General features: G+C 37.5%; 1 protein-coding gene across 3 annotated transcripts in view; it reads right to left on the bottom strand.

The window, feature by feature from the left end:
- The window catches only part of EXOC2 (exocyst complex component 2), a 269,449-nt gene that overhangs the window by 181,205 nt on the left and 67,526 nt on the right, over window positions 1-20,718 (bottom strand). For all 3 annotated transcript variants that reach the window (XM_047733700.1, XM_047733697.1, XM_047733699.1), the window contains 2 exons: window positions 9,650-9,763; window positions 7,510-7,634 (listed from right to left, as the gene is read on the bottom strand). In XM_047733700.1, coding sequence (XP_047589656.1) covers window positions 7,510-7,634; window positions 9,650-9,763 — 239 coding nt within the window. The remainder of the gene's footprint in view (window positions 1-7,509; window positions 7,635-9,649; window positions 9,764-20,718) is intronic.

Below are 20,718 nucleotides of genomic sequence, written 5' to 3'. Positions count from 1 at the left end.
AAAATAAAACCACATTGAGATACCACCTTATACCAGTTAGAACGGCCAAAATTAACCAGACAGGAAACAATGTGTGTTGGAGAGGATGTGGAGAAAGGGGAACCCTCTTATACTGTTGGTGGGAATGCAAGTTGGTGCAGCCACTTTGGAGAACAGTGTGGAGATTCCTCAAGAAATTAAAAATAGAGCTTCCCTATGACCCTGCAATTGCACTACTAGATATTTACCCCAAAGATACAGATGTAGTGAAAAGAAGGGCCATCTGTACCCCAATGTTCATAGCACCAACGGCCATGGTCGCCAAACTGTGGAAAGAGCCAAGATGCCCTTCAACGGACGAATGGATAAGGAAGATGTTGTCCATATACGCTATGGAATATATTATGCCTCCATCAGAAAGGATGAATACCCAACTTTTGTATCAACATGGATGGGACTGGAAGAGATTATGCTGAGTAAAATAAGTCAAGCAGAGAGAGTCAATTATCATATGGTTTCACTTATTTGTGGAGCATAAGAAATAACAGGGAGGACATGGGGAGATGGAGAGGAGAAGGCAGTTGAGGGAAATTGGAGGGGGAGGTGAACCATGAGAGACTATGGACTCTGAAAAACAATCTGAGGGTTTTGAAAGGGCGGGGGGTGGGAAATTGGGTGAGCCTGGTGGTGGGTATTATGGAGGGCACGTATTGCATGGAGCACTGGGTGTGGTGCATAAACAATGAATTCTGGTACACTGAAAAGAAATAAAAAAAATAAATAAAAAATTGAAAAAAAAACAAAAAACCTTGAAACCTGCCAAGATTGAAGCCATTTATAAAACTAACACCATAAATAAATATATGTTTATACAAAAACATATGTTAGAAAACAGAAAAAGCTAAACATGCATTTCTGTTAAGTGAAATAATTTTAATAACAATAATTTCTGAGAAATGCTAATCACATATGTCCAGTTATCATTTGCATAGCTACTAGCGAATTAATAATTTATTTGAAAATGCTAAACTCTTTTCATATATGCTCAGGTTTCTATTCTTAAACACAGTGACATTGATTATGTAGAACATCAACAAGCACAAAGAAAGAAAAGTAACCCTTCAAAAAATACAGAGCACAGATCATTCATCATCAAGATGAAGGAGAAGTAGGAGACCCTGTTTCAACCAGTCACCTAAAGTGAGCTAAATATCTACCAGAACACTCTGAACACCCAGAAAATCAGCCTGAGATGTAACACTATACACTTCTGGATCTCTATGAGAGCAGAAGATATCAGCGGAGAGGGTGAACCTTGTGTGGATTGTGGTGGATATATTCAGCTATACATCCCCTCAACCACCTCTCACCAAAATGACTAGGAGGAGGAACACCCAACCGAGGAAAAATTCAGAGAATGGGCCCTCTCCATCAGAACTATTGGATATGGACATAAACAGTATGTCAGAAAGGGAATTCGGGGTAACAATTATCCAGGCAAAGGCTGGGTTGGAGAAAACCATTAGTGACAATATAGAATCTCTAAGGGTGGAAGTGAGAGCCGACCTGGCAGAAATTAAAAATGCTATCAGTGAGATCCAATCTAATCTAAATACTCTAACAGCTAGGGTAACCAAGGCAGAAGATAGAATTAGTGATCTAGAGGACAAACTGATAAGGAAGAAGGAGAAGGCATGGAACAAGCAGCATAAAAGCCATGAAAACAGAATTAGGGAAATAAATGACACCATGAAATGTTCCAATGTCAGAATTATTGGGATCTCTGAGGGGGTGGAATAAGAGAAAAGACTAGAAGATAAAGCTGAACAAATCCTGGATGAAAATTTTCCCAATCTAAGGAATGGAACAAGCATTCGGGTCCTAGAGGAAGAAAGTTAACTCCCCAAGATCAATGAATCTAGAAACATCTCCAGACACTTGATTGCGAAATTCATGAACCATAAATTTAGACAAGATGTTCGAAGGGCAGCTAGGGAGAAGAGATTCCTTACATACAGAGGAAAGTCCATCAAAATAATGTCAGACCTGTCCACAGAAACCTGGCAAGCCAGAAAGGGCTGGCAAGACATATTCAGGCACTAAATGAAAAAAAACATGTAGCCAAGAATACTTTATCGAACAAGGCTGACATTCAAAATAGATGGTGAGATAAAGAGCTTCCAAGACCAGCAAGACCATCAAGCCAGCACTACAAGAAATATTAAGGGGGTTCTATAAAAGAAGAAAGAACCCAAGAGTGACATAGAACAGAAATTTACAGAAACAATCTATAGACTAAGACCTCACAGGCAACATGATGTCAATTAAAACATTTCGTTCAATAATCACTCTCAAGGTTAATGGCCTAAACGCTCTCATAAAATGGCACAGGGTTGCAGATTGGATAAATCAACAGGGGCGGTCCATATGCTCTCTACAAGAGAGACATTTGGAACCTAAAGATACATTCAGACTGAAAGTGAAGGGATGGAGAAGCATCTTTCATGCCAACAGGCCTCAAAAGAAAGTGGGGTAGCGATTCTTATATCAGATAAATTAGATTTTAAACTAAAGACTGTAGTCAGAGATACAGAAGGACACTACCCCTCATTTTTAAAGGGTCTATCCACCAAGAAGATCTAACAATTGTAATTATTGCACCCAATATGGGGGAGCAGCCAACTACATAAGCCAACTGTTAGTCATATTGGTATAATACATTAATAGTAGGGGATCTTAACACGCCTCTCGCAGTAATAGACATATCATCCAAGCAGAAAATCAATAAAGAAACAAGAGCATTGAATGACACACTGGACCAGATGGATCTCATAGATACAGACAGAACATTCCATCCTAAAACAACAGAATACTCATTATTCTCAAGTGCACATGGAACTTTCTCCAGAATAGACCACATACTGGGTCACAAATCAGGGCTCAACTGACACCAAAAGATTGAGATTATTCCCTGCATATTCTCAGACCACAATACTTTGAAACTGGAACTCAACCACAAGAAAAAGTTTGGAAGGAATTCAAACACTTGCAAGCTAAGGACAAACCTGCTCAAGAATGTTTGTATCTGGGCGCCTGAGTGGCTCAGTGGGTTAAGCCGCTGCCTTCGGCTCGGGTCATGATCTCAGGGTCCTGGGATCGAGCCCCGCATCAGGCTCTCTGCTCAGCGGGGAGCCTGCTTCCTCCTCTCTCTCTGCCTGCCTCTCTGCCTGCTTGTGATCTCTCTCTGTCAAATAAATAAATAAATAAAATCTTTAAAAAAAAAAAAAAAAGAATGTTTGTATCAACCAGGAAATCAAAGAATAACTTAAACAATTCATGGCACCCAAAGAGAATGAAGACACATCGGTTCAAAACCTATGGGATACAACAAAAGCGGTCCTAATGGGGAAATACATAGTCATCCAAGCCTCACTCAAAAAAATTGAAAAACCCAGAATATACCACCTCTCTTTACACCTTAAAGAACTGGAAAATCAATAACAAATTAAGTCAACTCCATGCACAAGAAGGGAAATAAACAAGATTAGACGAGGTATCAATAAATTAGAAAGTAGAGATACAGTAGAACACATCAATGAAACTAGAAGGTGGTTCTTTGAAAGAATCAATAAGATCGATGAACCACTGGCCAAAGTAATCAAAAAGAAGAGAGAGAGGACCCAAATTAATAAAATTATGAAAGAAAAGGGAAAGATCACAACTAACACCAAAGAAATAGAAACAATCATCAGAAATTATTATCAACAGTTATATGCCAATAAGTTAAGCAACCTGGAAGGAATAGACACCTTCCTGGAAACCTATAAACTTCCAAAGCTGAAACAGAAAGAAACTGACAACCTGAATAGACCAATATCTAGTAATGAGATTGAAACAGTGATCAAAAACCTCCCAAAAAACAAGAGCCCAGGACCCGATGGATTCCCTGGAGAATTCTACCAACATTCAAAGAAGAAATAATACCTATTGTCTTGAAGCTGTTTCAAAAAATAGAAACAGAAGGAAAGCTTCTAGATTCTTTCTATGAAGCCAGCATTACCTTGATCCACAAACTAGGCAAAGACCTGGTTAAAAAGGAGAACTGCAGAACAATATCCCTGATGAATATCTATGCCAAGATTCTCAACATGATCCTAGTTAATAGAATCCAACAGTACATTAAAAAGATTATCCATCATGACTAGGTGGGATTTATCCCTGGGTTGCCAGGATGGTTCAACATTCACGAATCAATCAATGTGATAGAACAAATCAATGAGAGAAGAGAGAACCACATGGTACTCTGAACTGATGCAGAAAAAGCATTTTACAAAATACAGCATCCGTTTCTAATTAAAACACTTTAAAGTACACTGATAGAGGGAACATTCCTCAACTTCATAAAATCTGTCTATGAAAAACCCACAGTAAATATCATTCTCAGTTGGGAAAAGCTGATACCCTTCCCTTTGAGATCAGGAACACAAGGATGTCCACTCTTGCCACTGTTGTTCAACATAGCACTAGAAGTCCTAGCAACAGCAATCAGACAACAAAAAGAAATAAAAGGTATTCAAATTGGCAAAGAAGTAGTCAAACTCTCTCTCTTCACAGATGACCTGATAATTTATATGGAAAACCCAAAGACTCCACTCCCAAACTACTAGAATTCATACAGAAATTAAGTAATATAGCAGGACACAAAATTAATGTACAGAAATCAGTTGCCTTCTTATACACAAACAACGAAAATACAGAAAGGGAAATTAGAGAATCGATTCCATTTACTACAGCACCAAGAACCATAAGAGACCTTGGAATAAACCTAACCAAAGAGGTAAAAAAGTCTGTACTTGAGGAACTACAGAACACTCATAAAAGAAATTTAAGAAGACACAAAAAGAGGGAAAAGCATTCCATGCTCAGGGATCAGAAGAATAAACATTGTTAAAATGTCTATACTGCTCAGCACAATCTATTCTTTCAATGCCATCCTGATCAAAATTCCACCAGCAATTTTCTTTCTTTTTGGGGGGGGGGGGGACAGCTTCCACCAGCATTTTTCAAATAGCTGGAACAAACAATCCTAAAATTTGTATGGAACCAGAAGAGACCCCAAATTGCTAAGGAAATGTTGAAAAGAAAAACAAAACTAGGGGCATTATGTTGCCTGATTTCAAGCTTTACTACAAAGCTGTGATCACCAAGACATCATGGTACTGGCACAAAAACAGACCAATGGAACGGAGTAGAGAGCCCAGATATGGACCCTCAACTCTATGGCCAAATAATCTTCAACAGAGCAGGAAAAAAATATACAGTGGAAAAAAGACAATCTCTTTAAGAAATGGTGCTGGGAAAATTGGACAGATATGTACAGAAGAATGAAACTCAACCATTCTCTTACACCATACACAAAGATAAACTCAAAAGGGATGAAAGACCTCAATGTGAGACAGGATTCCATCAAATCCTGGAAGATAACATAGGCAGTAACCTCTTCGACTACAGCCACAGCAACTTCTTTCAGTACAGGTCTCCAAAGGCAAGGGGAACAAAAGCAAAAATGACCTTTTGGGACTTCATCAAGATCAAAAGCTTCTGCACAACAAAGGAAACAGTCAACAAAACAAAGAGGCAACCCACGGAATATTCACAAATATTGAGAATATAGGTTTCACAAATATTGAGAAGATATTCACAAATGACACTACAGATAAAGGGCTGATATCCAAGATCTATAAAGAACTCCTCAAACTCAACACTCAAAAAACAGATAATCATGTAAAAAAATGGGCAGAACACATGAATAGACACTTCTCCAAAGAAGACATACAAACGGCTAACAAACACTTGAAAAAAATTTTCATCATCATTAACCATCAGGGAGATTCAATCCAAACCACACTGATTACCACCTTACACCAGTTAGAATGGCCAAAAATTAACAAGACAGTAAACAACAGTGTTGGAGAGGATATGGAGAAAGGGGAACCCTCTTACACTGTTGTTGGGAATGCAAGTTGGTGTAGCCACTTTGGAAAACAGTGTGGAGATTCCTTAAGAAATTAAAAATAGAGCTTTTCTATAACCCTGCAATTGCACTATTGGGTATTTACCCCAAAGATACATATGCAGTGAAAAGAAGGGCCATCTGTACCCCAATGTTCATAGCACCATGGCCATGGTCACCAAACTGTGGAAAGAGCCAAGATGCCCTTCAACAGACGAATGGATAAAGAAGACATAGTCCATATATACAATGGAATATTATGCCTCCATCAGAAAGGATGAATACCCAACTTTTGTATCAACATATGCAGGATGAAGGAGATTATGCTGAGTAAAATAAGTCAAGCAGAGAGAGTCAATTATCATATAGTTTCACTTACTTGTGGAGCACCAGGAATAACATGGAGGACATGGGGAGAAGGAGAGGAGAAGGGAGTTGGGGGAAAATCGGAGGGGGAGACAAACCAGGAGAGACTGTGGAGGGGAAGACGAACCAGGAGAGACTGTGGACTCTGAGAAACAAACTGAGGGTTTTGAGGGGAGGGGAGTGAGGGGGTTGGGTGAGCCTGGTGAAGGGTATTAAGGAGGGCAGATATTGCATGGAGCACTGGATGTGATATATAAACAATGAATCTTGGAACGTTGAAAAAATAAAATAATGTTTAAATATAAAAATAAATAAATGAAATAAAAACAATAAGACGATGTCTATACTTTAAGGAAACAAATTAATAATAAAAAAATTATTATTGAAGTGAAGACAGTGTGGCCTCTTAGTGTATACTTAAACTCACAGGTACTTACATATAGGTACTTAGTTACTATTTAAAGATACCTGTTTTTTGTTCTTTTTTTTAAAGAGGGTTTTTTTAAAAGAGTTTTTAAAAAGAGTTAGGCTTTTATTAATATAGTTTACTTTTTACTAAACATTAATTTGATTTCTATTAGTTAAGGTAATTTTAGGGGAAAAAAATATACCCAACATCTTTTCCTGAAATGTCTAAAGCTATGCTATTTCTATTTAATTTCTTTCCCATATAAAGATGACAGCACGGATGGCAGATATTTAACTATTGTATAGGGGCTGATGGGGTGATACTTAAAAAGAATGATGCAGTATCATCAGTCCCTTCCAAACCAAAAAGACAATGGGTCATATATACAGAATTAGTCACATATCTAAGATACTAACGGCTATAAAAGGATTTTTAAAATTCTAGAATATTACCTATTGGGATTTAGTTTCTAATCAGCCCTAGAGATTGGGCATCATGAAAGGCAAAGTAGTCTCCTATTTCACATATATGCAGTGGATCAACAAAAGCCTCATAGACAAGTATTTAAAGTATCAAGCCTTCTAAGAGGTTTCAGTCTGGTCTGCAACAAATATTTATGGCACATTTCAGATCTTTACTTTTATAAATACAGACTGAATGTCACACCCTGTAAATGCTCCACAAGCAGAGTGTCAGGTTTCCACTGGGAAGCCCCAACAGATGGCTGTGAGGGTCACCTTACCTGAGAGGGCATCCTGGGCTTCAAAGAAAGTACTAAGACCTCCTTTCACATATGCCAGGCTGCCTTCACTTTTCTTGTTAGCCTGTCTCTTCAGGTTGGTAACTGCCATTTTGAGCTGTTCAAAACTGAAATGAAATTAAGAAACCAAAAGTTTCAGACTCCTAAAAAGCAAAAAAGAATTAAGATAATGCATTAAATGTAAAATATGGAAGCCTAAGTTAAGAAAGACACGGATTGATATATGTAATCTGATGAAAACAAAAAGCTTTCAAATTCTCATCTACACCTAAACTTTTATTACGAATGACAAAATTAAAGCAACTATAGAACTATAGTACTGTAGCCTTCATATCATCATTCCAAATATGTCAGACCCCTAAAAAGTAAATATACATGTGGGTAGTTCTATAAGCAATATATATCATGCGTTGATATGCCAGGTAAGGAGTCATGAATATCAATTCCCTGTGGGCAGACCTAGATAGATCAATGCAGTGGTTATCAAGTTATCTAAGACAGAACTCCTCTATAAGTTCATTTCTGTATTCTGTATATAAATTAAGCATACCGTTATTCACCACGTCAATAACCAGTCCTCTGTCATTAACAATGAAATTACAGAAAAACTGGGGGTCAAGGGGCACTTGGGTGGCTCAGTCGTTAAGCAACTGCTTTTGGCTCAGGTCATGATCCTGGAGTCCTGGGATCAAGGCCCAGGTGGGGCCCCCTGAACAGTGGGGAGTCTGTTTCTCCTTCTTCCTCTACCCCTCCCCTTGCTCCCGCTCTCTCTCAATCACTCTCTCTCAAATAAATAAATAAAAACTTTAAAAAAAAGAAAAAAAAAACACTTGGGGAGTCAACTCACAATTTAAATAACTTAAAAGACCAAAATATTTCATCTCTACATCTCAAGCAGAGAAAAATAGGTAGGTCTCTATATTTTAGAAGTTTTATTTTCAGGTAGGCTAAGAAAATCTGGTTATAAAACTCTGAATATATTCTTCAGTGCCATGACAGCCCTACACAGAAAGCAGAGACCAATTCTGACTTATAGTAATACAAAAAGCACATCCATAATGTAAAATTAGAACCATCTTCTGCAATGAAAGATCTGACATTTATTTTAAAAATTTATCAGGACTGGGAAACCTGGGTGGCTCAGTCACTTAAGTGTCCAATTCTTGATTTTGGCTCAGGTCAAGATCTCAGGGCTATGAGATAGAACCCTGCCTCAGGCTCCATGCTCAGTGGGGAGTCTGCTCAAGATTCTCTCTCTCATCTTCTCCCTCTGCCCTACCCCTGAGTGCATGCTCTCTCTCTCTCTCTCTCTCTCTCTCTAAAAATAAATAAATTTTAAAAATTTATCAGGATTCTCTCTCTCTCTCTCCATATATACACACACACATACATATATACCAACTTCTCTGTCTCTGTCTCTCTCTCTCTCTTTATATATATACCAACTCTTCATGTTTTCTAATGGTTTTCATTCTAAGTGGTGAAGGAAAAATTTCTCCTAAGGTATATCTTAACAAGCTGACTTTTCAAGAATGTAAATTTTAAGCAATAAACCATTCATTTATTCAAACACTGTTACTAAATATAGTTTTTTAAATCAATCTTGCAAAAAAGTTACAAACATGTTCTTGTACAGAGTGTGGTAAAATGTAATTAGCAGACAAAAGGGAGCACACTTCAATTTGGATATATGACCTTGACCATTTTTTGGCTAATTTTAAGGCAAGTTTTTGCAAAATGACAAATCAACTCATCTTCCTTTGTTCTAGGGAAGGAGGCAAGCTGCTAATTTACACCAAGACTTGAAAGCTGTATTATTTGAAAAGAGAAAGGTCACATTTAGATACATCAGTTTAGGTACCCAGTTGAGACTCCACAAAATTTTAATGTGTTGCACAAATATGAATCATATAGAAACAATAAGATAGCAGGAATTAAGAATCTGCTAATTAATAATACCATTTCATAAATAAGGGGAAAAACATTCTGCGATATTCATGATCTCACCTAAAGTCAAAGGACTTAAGTGGCAGAGGCAGACCTAAAACCCACATTATTATATAATCCTATTAGGTACATCCACGTGAAACCATGCATAATCAGTAGCCGAACATCCACTGACCTGGTGGTTGAGTGGTTCTCTATAAGATACCAGGCAGCTGAAAAATTCTCACTTGTAAAATCAGCACTCATTCCAGGAAACAGCATTTCTAAGTCCTTCTGGGGAAATTTACTTCTAAGGGAGAAAAAAGGTTTAAAATATACTTGAAATGCTATTACTACAATAATGCAACAGACATCCCAGAGTACCTAGGATAATAAGCATGACTATAAACCATCACAATTATACATCATACATTATGGACTCTATATTTATATGTGTATACAAAGTATATTTCCTAAACTGCAGCTGATTTATCATATAAGCTTTGTATAAAGATGAAATTAAAATACAGAAATTATATCAATATAGAGTTTAAAGTTCATGATATCTATCTAAATATGCAATCATTCTCTATTCAATGGATAAAAATCAAAATTTGGATATACTGAAATTTAAGAGCATTAGTTTGTTAAAATGGTTTTTGTTAAAGACATATGAAAATTGTTTTAAAAATGCTAATGCCTACTGATAAAAATTAGAGCTAATTATAAAGTACTAATTTTAGATGTCTATATCTAGAATATTATTTTAAGAAAAGTTTGTAACAGGCAATACCTTACCAGCAGCTTACTTTCTTGCCTACATTTTTATGACCAACTTGTGGATCATTTCGTTTGTTTATTTGTTCAAATAATAAATACTACTACAGTTCAGGCTCCATGCTGGAAGTTAGAAAGTTGTGTCTAAGAGCAAAAGTAACATGGGCAAACCCTGTTACAGGCTTATGAGCTAGCAGCCCTCACCATATCCCTACCTCTTCGTCTGCACAGTATGAAGCCCAAGTTCCATAGTCAAATCTCTCCGTGATTCAAACCTGCTTATCTCTTTGGACTCATTCTTGCTACTCTAATCCTTAAAACTAAAGCTTTAGCAATTTCAATTTAGGATTTAGGATTATACTTCAATTTAGGATTATACTTTCCTGCACACATCATGTTAATTTTTACTTTGTTTCTCTGATCTTGTTGTCGCCTCTGACTGAAAGGTGTTTCCCCAGTCCCATATATTGGATAAGCCAAACTCACGGGGTATGCATAGGACACAGCATTGTTGTATAGTCCAGTGTATTTGGAGTAAGACTGAGGGAAGTGGGGATTATCACCACCCTGGAAGAAAATGTGGGCAGGTGCAATGACTTCTACTCACTCTCTTCTGAGAGAGAGTTGATGTCACATTACTACAAGCACAGCCTCAATTCAGAAATTAAGCAGTGAGGCTGGTGGGAGTGCAAAGTGGAAGAGCCACTCTGGAAAACAGTATGGAGGTTCCTTAGAAAGTTAAAAACAGAATTAACTGCGACGCAGAAACTATACTAATAGGCATCCACCCAAAGGATACAAAAATGCTGATTAAGAAGGGGAACATGCATCCCAACGTTTATAGCACCATTATCAAGAGTAGTCAGACTATTGAGAGAGCCCAAATATCCAACAACTGATTAACAGATAAAGAAGATGTGGTATATATACACAATGGATTATTACTGAGCCATCAAAAAGAATGGAATCTTACCATTTGCAGTGACATGGATGGAGCTAGAGAATGTTATGCTAAGCGAAATAAGTCAGAGAAAGACAAATACCGTATGATTTCACTTATATGTAAAATTTAAGAAAAAAAAACAGATGAAGAGAGGAAGGGAAGGAAACATAAAACAATGTAAAAACAGAGAGGAAAGCAAACCATAAAAGACTCTTAAATATAGACAACAAACTCAGGATTGCTGGAGGGGTGGTGGGTGGGTGTGGTGGGCCCTAAGGAGGGCAGTTGTGGTCAACAGTGGATGTTACATTTAAGTGATGAATCACTAAATTTTACTCCTGAAACCAATACTACACTATATGCTAAATTGAATTTAACTTTTAAAAAAATGAAGAAAAAGAAAGAAATATAACGATAAAAAAAAAAAAGAAAAAGAAAAAGAAACTAAGCAATGTGGTCCAAGATCAACACTCCATCTTTTTAAAAATACTCTCTGATCTCTAATGGAGCTCTATGACTGTAGGTGACTAGTCACCTTGCATACAACTTATAATACCCTGGAGCCTGCTCTCTCCAGTGAGGTGCTTATCTGGTCCCAAGAAACATCTTTCGAAGGACAGATGCCTTTAATGTCAATGTACACCATAGTGCTCTCAGGTGCCAGGGTTTCTGTTTCATAAATTCAAGGAACACTTTTACCTGGTGGCTCCAAGGAGGCCAAACTCACCAGTTATGATTGAAGAAGAATACACATTCATCACACCTCCCCTTCACAGCCTAGCAAAGCTTTCACCAAAGATTCTCACAAACCCTCACCCTTTATTCCTGGCTCCCTTCCTTGATTCACACTCCGTAAAAGGGCAAGGGATGCAAACAACAAAACCAACTATGCTTTCCTCTGTAAACCCTGCGCTTTAATCTAGAACCCAACATCTATTGTGTCAGTACCTCAGTCGAGGGAGAGAGAGACCCACTCTATTTCCTATCACTTACCTTTCTCACTATGATCTTTTCTTTTTTTTTTTTTCTTTTTTTTTTTTTTCTTTTTTTTTTTTTAAATAAAGGGGATAGAAAGCCCTGCTTAGCACTACAGTAACAGACAAGGTAAAATGAGATTTTAAGAGAGTCATGGACATCCAGCTGGCATCACCTCAGTGTTAATAACTCAGAGACTAAGTCAATCTCACATCATTCCTCACTGGCTTCAAAAGTTAAAAGACTACAGTCTGCATATTCTTGATGTGTGTATGTTCAATAACCTTAATGGTCATTTTTACCAGACAGGATCTCTGAGAGGGAGCTGGAGAACTCTGTATTTTTATAAGTTTATTTTGGTTTGGATTCTTCTTGTTCGTTTGATACTTTACTTAGTTAGTAATAAAAATCCTATCACTGGGGTGCCTGGGTGGCTCAGTGGGTTAAAGCCTCTGCCTTCGACTCAGGTCATGACCCCAGGGTCCTGGGATCAAGCCCCACATCGGGCTCTCTGCTCAACAGGGAGCCTGCTTCCCCCTCTCTCTCTGCCTGCCTCTCTGCATACTTGTGATCTCTGTCTGTCAAATAAATAAATAAAATCTTTAAAAAAGAATCCTATCACCTTTGGAAGTTTTTTTTCATTTTACTTATTTGTATATTATGTCTTCAAGTTAGAACTTTTGAGGAATATAATGACTGAGTGGCTGAGCCCTAGCTAGGTAACTAGAAACACTTCCTTCAGATATGCATAGGCCATACTCCATAGCTCTACCTTAATTGGTGGGCAATGTCTGTCTAGAGTGCTAAGTCAAGGATCATGTGTCTAAACTGGAAAGAACAGCAAGATGAATTAGTGGGGGTATGTCAATGGTGTGAGGGCAAAGTACATGGAAAAATACCTACCACATTTTTGTCAACCTTACTTCTATACAATACTTAAACTGGAATTCTGTGTGGTCTTAACACTTGGCTTGTTCAGAAAGTAAATTAAAGTTAAAGTTAAATCAAAAAGCACTACAGAGGGGCACCTGGGTGGCTCAGTGGGTTAAAGCCTCTGCCTTCGGCTCAGGTCATGATCTCAGGGTCCTGGGATCAAGCCCCGCATCGGGCTCTCTGCTCAGTGGAGAGCCTGCTTCCTCCTCTCTCTCTCTCTCTCTCTCTCTCTGCCTGCCTCTCTGCCTACATGTGATCTCTGTCTGTCAAATAAATAAATAAAATCTTTAAAAAAAAAAAAAAAGCACTACAGAATCATCTGATACCAACTAAATCCCTACTATTAACAGTCTTGATGACTTATGTGAAATCCTCTTCTAACAAGGATCAGTCCCAAACTCACAGATTAGAGACACGGCTGACAAAAAAGCAGAGAAAAGGGACTTTGAGAAGCCAAACTGAACTTCTTCTTTTTTTTTTTTTAAGGTTTTATTTATTTACTTGACAGAGATCACAAGTAGGCAGAAAGGTGGGGGGGGGGAGCAGGATCCCTGCTGAGCAGAGTGCCCGATGTGGGGCTCGATCCCAGGACCCTGGGATCATGACCTGAGCCAAAGGCAGAGGCTTTAACCCACTGAGCCACCCAGGCGCCCCTCAAACTGAACTTCTTTATCCTTCACTCAATCCCTGTAGTTTTATTACAATTGGGTGGTTCCCTACCCATAATTGGAGAAGTGTGAAGAGGGATTAACAGTATCAAAAAAGGATCTATGATACAATAATAGCAAGTAAAAAAACAAGTACAAAATGCAGACACAAAACCAAATCCAGCAGTTGTATGTGTTCATGAAATAGCTGAGACAACACATAACCCATGGGTTTAACAAGTTAAATCATGTTCAACATACTAAAAAAACAAACAAAAAACTGTATTTGTCTTTTTCTGTGTGATATAATGAAATCAAGGTGCATCCATATTGTTATAAATTGATAGAGTATCCTTCTTTCTCATGGCTGAATAATATTCCATTATACATATATACATCTTCTTCATTTATCCACTAATGAACAGTTAGGGCTGTTTCCACACCTTAGCGGTTGTGAGTAAAGCTGCAATGACCATGGGAGTGCAAATATCTCAATATTCTGTTTTCATTTCCTTTAGATATACACCCAGAAGTAGAATTGCTGGATCATATGGTAGGTCTTTTCTTTAACTTTCTGAGGAATCTCCATACTGTTCTCCATAATGGCTGTACCAGTTTACATTCCTCTCAACAGGGCACCAGGATTCCCTTTTCTCCAAATCCTCACCAACATCTATCATCTCTTGACTTTTGGATAATTGTCTAACACAGTTGTGAGATGATATATCTCAATGTGGTTCTGATTTGCATTTTCCTGATGATTGGTCACTTTACCTTTTCATATGTCTGTTGGCCATTTATATATCTTTTTGGAAAATGTCTATTCAGCTCCTCTGACCATTTATATATCTTTTTGGAAAATGTCTATTCAGCTCCTCTGCCCATTTTTTAATCAACTGGTTTTGTTTTTCTTTTTTGCTGTTGAGTTGTATGCATTCTTTGTGTACTCTGGATATTAACCCCTTTTCAAATTTGCAAGTTTACATTAGCTCTTTATCAATAAGGAATATAAACCCTTTATTGGATTTGCAAAAATGTGTGAAACATAAACAAAAATGTCAAACTCATAGAAACAGAGAGCAGCAAAGTGATGAAAGGGGCTAGAGGGTGGAGGAAATAAGAAGAGGTTGGTAAAACAGTACAAACTTTCAGTCATAAGATGAATAAAGTCTTGAAGGAACAAATGTAAAACATAATGACTATAGTTGGTAACACAGTATTAATCCACTGAAATTTACTAAAAGAGTAGAACTTGAATGTCCTCACAAAAAAAGGAAGGGAGGGAGGGAGGAAGGAAGGAAGGAAGAAGGGGTAAGGGAAAGGGAAGGAAAAAGATAAAGGAAGGATAAGGGAAGGGGGAAGGGAAGGTGGAAGGGAAGGGGGAAGGGAAGAGGAAAAGGAAAGAAGGAAAAGAAAAAAAAAGAAAAGAAAAGAAAAAGAAATACATGAGGTATTGGAGGTGTTACATGTGTTAACTAGATGATAAGAATCCTTTCACCATGTATTCATTTATCAAATCACCAAGATGTTATTTACAAAATATTGTCAATTATGCCTCAAGAAAGCTGAAAATACGTAAACACACACACACACACACACCCAGGACAAAGAAAAACAAAACAAAACAAAAAACCCTAGATATACGTAGCACATATGAAAAAGGTCATACACTAAACAGTAAAAATGCTTAAACTGGTGATACTAAACAATGCAAATATACAGCTATCTAGAACTTCCCCAATTTAAAATTCATCTGATTCGTATACTTTATAAACATCTCATTAACATTCTACCAAACTGTATTTTTACAAGTATAAACAGAACTGTCTTATCACAAGATAAAGACCTGATTCTGGTAAGGCTCTAGGAGATGAGCTGTTAAGAAACTCTCCCACCCCAGGAATCTCTCCCCATCTCCTTCCTCCTCAAGAGGAAGCAGGAATGAGCCTAGCCACATTACTAGTAGTGGAGTCTCCTGGTGATAAAAGAAGCACGTGGGGCATGGCCAGGCTTTGCACCCTCATCTCTTCAATCATGGGTGCACTATTCACTGGCAGGGCAAGGGTGAGAGGAATAGAGGGCAGATCTTGAAATTGAGCTTTGACATTAGTGTGAGTGGTGAGGAGCGACTTCAGACATTAGGGATAGGTCATTTCCTTCTACCAGAGAGCTCTAAAAGGCTGAGATGTGAAGCATCCATCCGCCCGCCATGTACTATTATTTATTATACATATAGCTCCTTCAGGCACCTAAATGGGTCAAGTGGAGTTTGAAAAGTATTGAATCTCCTGGTCAAAATACTATCTCCTCATATCTCTTCATATTCACCTCTAAGACTGAGTTTTACTTTACAGTGATTTCCTACTTTAGACATTAAAACTCTTACCAATCTTACTATATAAATTTAAATTGGAAGAATCTTAAGACCTAAACTAAGAATCAGAGTTACAAGAATAAGACAGAAATTATATTAAAGATGACAAAATTCGGGGTTCCTGAGTGGCTCAGTCAGTTGAGTGCCCAGCTCTTGGTTTTGGCTCAGGTCTTTATCTCATGGGTAATAGGGTAGGGCTCCCTGGTCAGCAGGGAGTATGCTTGGAGATTCTCTCCCTCTGGCCCTCCTTGCAACTTGCATGCATACATGCTCTCTCTCTCTCACAAATAATCTTTTTAAAAAAATAACAAAACTCTAAGAGAGGTCAAATAACTTGAAATCACACAAGTAAGTCCACTTTTGGCTAGTGATCCAACATGCATTCTCCACCCTCAGGCCAAATAATCCCGCACAACAGCAAAACTGTATCTTCCTTGAGTAAATATCAATTATCCTAAGAAAATCATGCTTATCATGTTCACTTTGTTCTATCTATGGAGTGATCTTGTTTTGACCCGACATGTCTGAGGAAAGATCTACTGGAATATTTCTGGGAAAGGTCCCTATACTTGTAAGAAGAATCAAGAAGAGATACTGTCTTCTTGCATCTAGACATTATTGGGTTTTATTAATTATTGTGTATTCTTTCTTCAGTATTTGGTTTTTATTTTATTCCTTATTATATATTATTATTGCTTCAATATTTAATTTTTATACTATTTCTTATTATGTGTTATTATTGCTTCAATATCAGAATTGCTTTAGCCAATTTGCAATTATGAAGAAAATCAGTGTTATGCTAAGTGCAGCAGAATAGAGCACCAAGGTTCCTTATACCTTGGTGACATTACTAGGTCACTGACTCAACCAATAATGGAGCCCACCATCTTTGGACTTTGTATATTATGAGAAAATAAATACATTTTTTAAGCTTAAATTAATTTTCATTTTCTGTTACTTATAGCTGAAGGCATCCTAATTCAGTATTCTATCCTAAAATATATGCTTAAGTATACTGATCTTTTACACAAACACCTCAAAATGAATGTGAAACAGAAGATCTGGAAAAAAAGAAACAGTGAATGGCAATGCCTAGAAGCAATAAAGCTCTACAGGGAACCTATCTCCAAAAGCAGAGATGACTCATTGCATTATATAATTGGGAAGCAATAATATGAGTAGTGATTAAGAGCATGCACTCTGGGTTCAATCTCAAAAGCTTGCTAGATTTGTCTGTATAAACTTTGGGTAGTTATTTAACCTCTCTGAGTTCCCAGTTATTGGATAATAGGATCGTATCTTCCTCCCAGGAATGTTCTGAGGATTAAAATAAATAAATGCAAGTAGATGGCTTAGCATTTTCTAACACACGATAAATGCTCAAAAGTGTTTATTATTTCTATTTTTAATACTTAGTTCTTTATATTTCACGACTATTTTCTTAAGTATCCTTCCATTTGACTGTCATAACAACATAGTGAGTTACATATTCCCATATTACAGTGAGGAAACAGCCTAAGAGAGGTTGCATGTAAATAGTCAAGATTTGAACCTAGGTATCTCTATTGTCAAAGAAAGAACAAGTAACGCTTAGGTATAAAATGAAACCACAACTACACATTTACAAAGACAGAAATTTAAGGAGAGTGAAGGGAGAACTGATTTACAATGCAGAGAATTGCTAACTGTCCTAATTATAGTATCAGCAAAGGAAGAATCACTGTGTCAATGGCACTTACAAAGTTTGAGAGTTAAAGCTGAAATGTTTGTTCATGGTAATTGGAATTTAAGCTGTAATCCACCAAGTAAAGTGATGGCTTAACAAGTCAGTAAAAGCAAGGTACATTCTGAGTAATTTAAACTAAATCTACACTTTAAATATACTACCATGGAGTTGGAGAGTGAAAGCAATATATATTCTACTATGTACACTCATGAAATGCTTTAAGAAAACAAAACACAATTTTAACAGCTGACAGCTCTTGCACCCCTAAAATATACGCTTTCCATTAGATGGCAGTGTAAGCTCAGGTTTAAATCTTCTGGAAAGGTTTAGCCCATGCCAGGGGAAGATCCAGGTACATGGGTTGAGTGGTCACATACAAAACTAACAGCAATGTTCTCAAAATATCAGAATTTGCTTTTGAGTATGAGAAAATTCTACAGTAATGACCTGTGAATGAGAAAAAAAAAAATCACTTTGAGAAAAATTCTAACCACCTCACAGAGTAAGGTCGGGTTATAGTTGTGTTACTGCATTAAAGAGAACATGTTTTCTTGATTTGTCAGATGGAAAGATGAAAGGTGGGGAGGTTAAAACAGTAAAAGTGGGTTTATATAGTTTTTTTGAGTGTTTGTATATTATACTCAATTCTTTTAGCTTTGAATTTTTAGCATCATTTTCACTCTGTTGTATTAAATATTATGAGCTTGCTCTTGGTTGTATATGTTGTTTTCTTTCTTTCCTCCCTTTTTGGGGAGCAGGGTCTGAAAGGTTCTGGACTTATGCACTGTATCACAGCCCACAAAAGTGTTTTTATAAATTCCTAAAAAAGCGAATTTATCCAAGACTCTTCTCTTCTATACTCATACTGAGAATTATTTTGCCACCCGTCCCTAGTTTGTGGGGAAACTGGTCAACTTTCCTTTCTACTGAAACACCAAATTGATGAGAAGAAAACCAGATTTGCATTGCCCATAAAATCCATGTAGAAATAAAGCAGGTATTACTGGTCCATCAAATGACTAGACAGCCATTCCCATGTAATTATTTAACAATAGTTTAATAATAATAATAATAATAAATTGTAGATCATATAAAAACAAGGGCAAAGCTCCATTTTTATGTCCTCACTTCCATATATGTATGATCTCCAAAAACATAATTTAATATTCTCAAGTTAGACAAATATTTCTTTTAAGAAATATAACCTAGCAGGGTGCCTGGGTGTCAGTCTGTTAAGTGTCCAACCCTTGATTCTGGCTCAGGTCATGATGTCAGCGTTATGACACTGGGCCCCTCTAGGGCTCCATGCTAGGCAAGGAACCTACTTAAGATTCTCTCTCCCTCTTCTCCTGCCTCCCCACACCCAGTTGGGCAGGTGCCCATGTGGGTGCACTTTCTCTCTCTGTCCCTCTCTCTCTAAAAGAAAAAAAAGGAATATAACCCAGTGAGAGCTTTTACTTAACATGAACCTGTTTTACCTTTTCTTTCTGTTTAAATGGTTTGTCTCCATTACAATTTAAGCTATGCAAAGAACAGAGGCATCTGTGACAATCAGTATAATAAATCAGAAATGCAGACTTTTTAATAACTAAATCCTAGTCCCAGTTCAGAGTGAAGTTTGTCTGTTTCCAAGCAATTAGTAACATTTTTGTAAGTATCAAGGCACCATTTGTGCACAACATCAGTGAAAAATTTAGGGTTATGAAGGACTTAAGCAGTCAAAGGAGGCAGTTGATAAAACTCAGTAACTAGGGGCACCTGGGTGGCTCAGTGGGTTAAAGCCTCTGCCTGCAGCTCGGGTCCTGATCCCAGGGTCCTGGGATCGAGCCCCGTATCGGGCTCTCTGCTCAGTGGGGAGCCTGCTTCCTCCTCTCTCTCTCTCTCTGCCTGCCTCTCCACCTACTTGTGATCTCTCTCTCTCTCTGTCAAATAAATAAAATCTTAAAAAAAAAATTTAAAAAAAAAAAAACTCAGTAACTAAAAGACAACAGCATGTATGCTGGGCACACCAGTAAAATGTTTATTAAACTCTGACTCACAAGAAAACTATAATCTGCTACTCTTACTTACTTTTCCTTTTTTTTTTTTTTTAGATTTTATTTACTTATTTGACAGAAAAAGATATCACAAGTAGGCAGAGAGAGGGAGGGAAGCAGGCTCCCTGCTGAGTAGAGAGCCCGATGAGATGCGGGACTTGATCCCAGGACCATGAGACCATGACCTGAGCCAAAGGCAAAGGTTTAACCCACTGAGCCGCCCAGGTGCCCCTCCTTAGTTACTTCTTTTTATTCAGATGAACTGGCCACAACACTACAGGACCTCTCACTGTTCCACATTGTACATCTGACTGTCAGCTGAAGAGAATTTCATCAACATTCACAATGCAATTACTAGCAGCTGATTCATCTTCCAAAGTGACATCACAATTTTAATGATAAATCATTAGGACCACAGTATTTTATAATAAGCAATCATAATTCTTCAAACCTTCTAAATAATATATTTCAACAAACAAGTAATATTAAAACCCTAATATTCCTTCTCTAATGACAATTTTTTTTAATTAAAATTAGATCCTGTCCCAAACTTTTTTTTTTAATTAACATACAATGTATTATTTGCCCCAGAGGTATAGGTCTGCAAATCACCAGGCCTACAAATTTCACAGCACTCACCATAGCACATACCCTCCCCAATGTCCATAACCCAGCCACCCTATCCCTACTCCCCTACCCCCCAGCAATTTTAAACAAAAGAAACACCCGAATGACATTAATACACAGAAATAAAAACCAGTCAGGAAATACTCTTGGGGATTCTAACCTGAACATACATCATTCCGTATGGAGAGCAAAGCTTTTATTTTAAAAATATTGAGTCAAGAGGGCGC

This window comes from Lutra lutra, chromosome 6 (assembly GCF_902655055.1).
Source record: "Lutra lutra chromosome 6, mLutLut1.2, whole genome shotgun sequence".
Classification (NCBI taxonomy): domain Eukaryota; kingdom Metazoa; phylum Chordata; class Mammalia; order Carnivora; family Mustelidae; genus Lutra; species Lutra lutra.
This window is presented reverse-complemented; position numbering and strand designations above follow the sequence as displayed.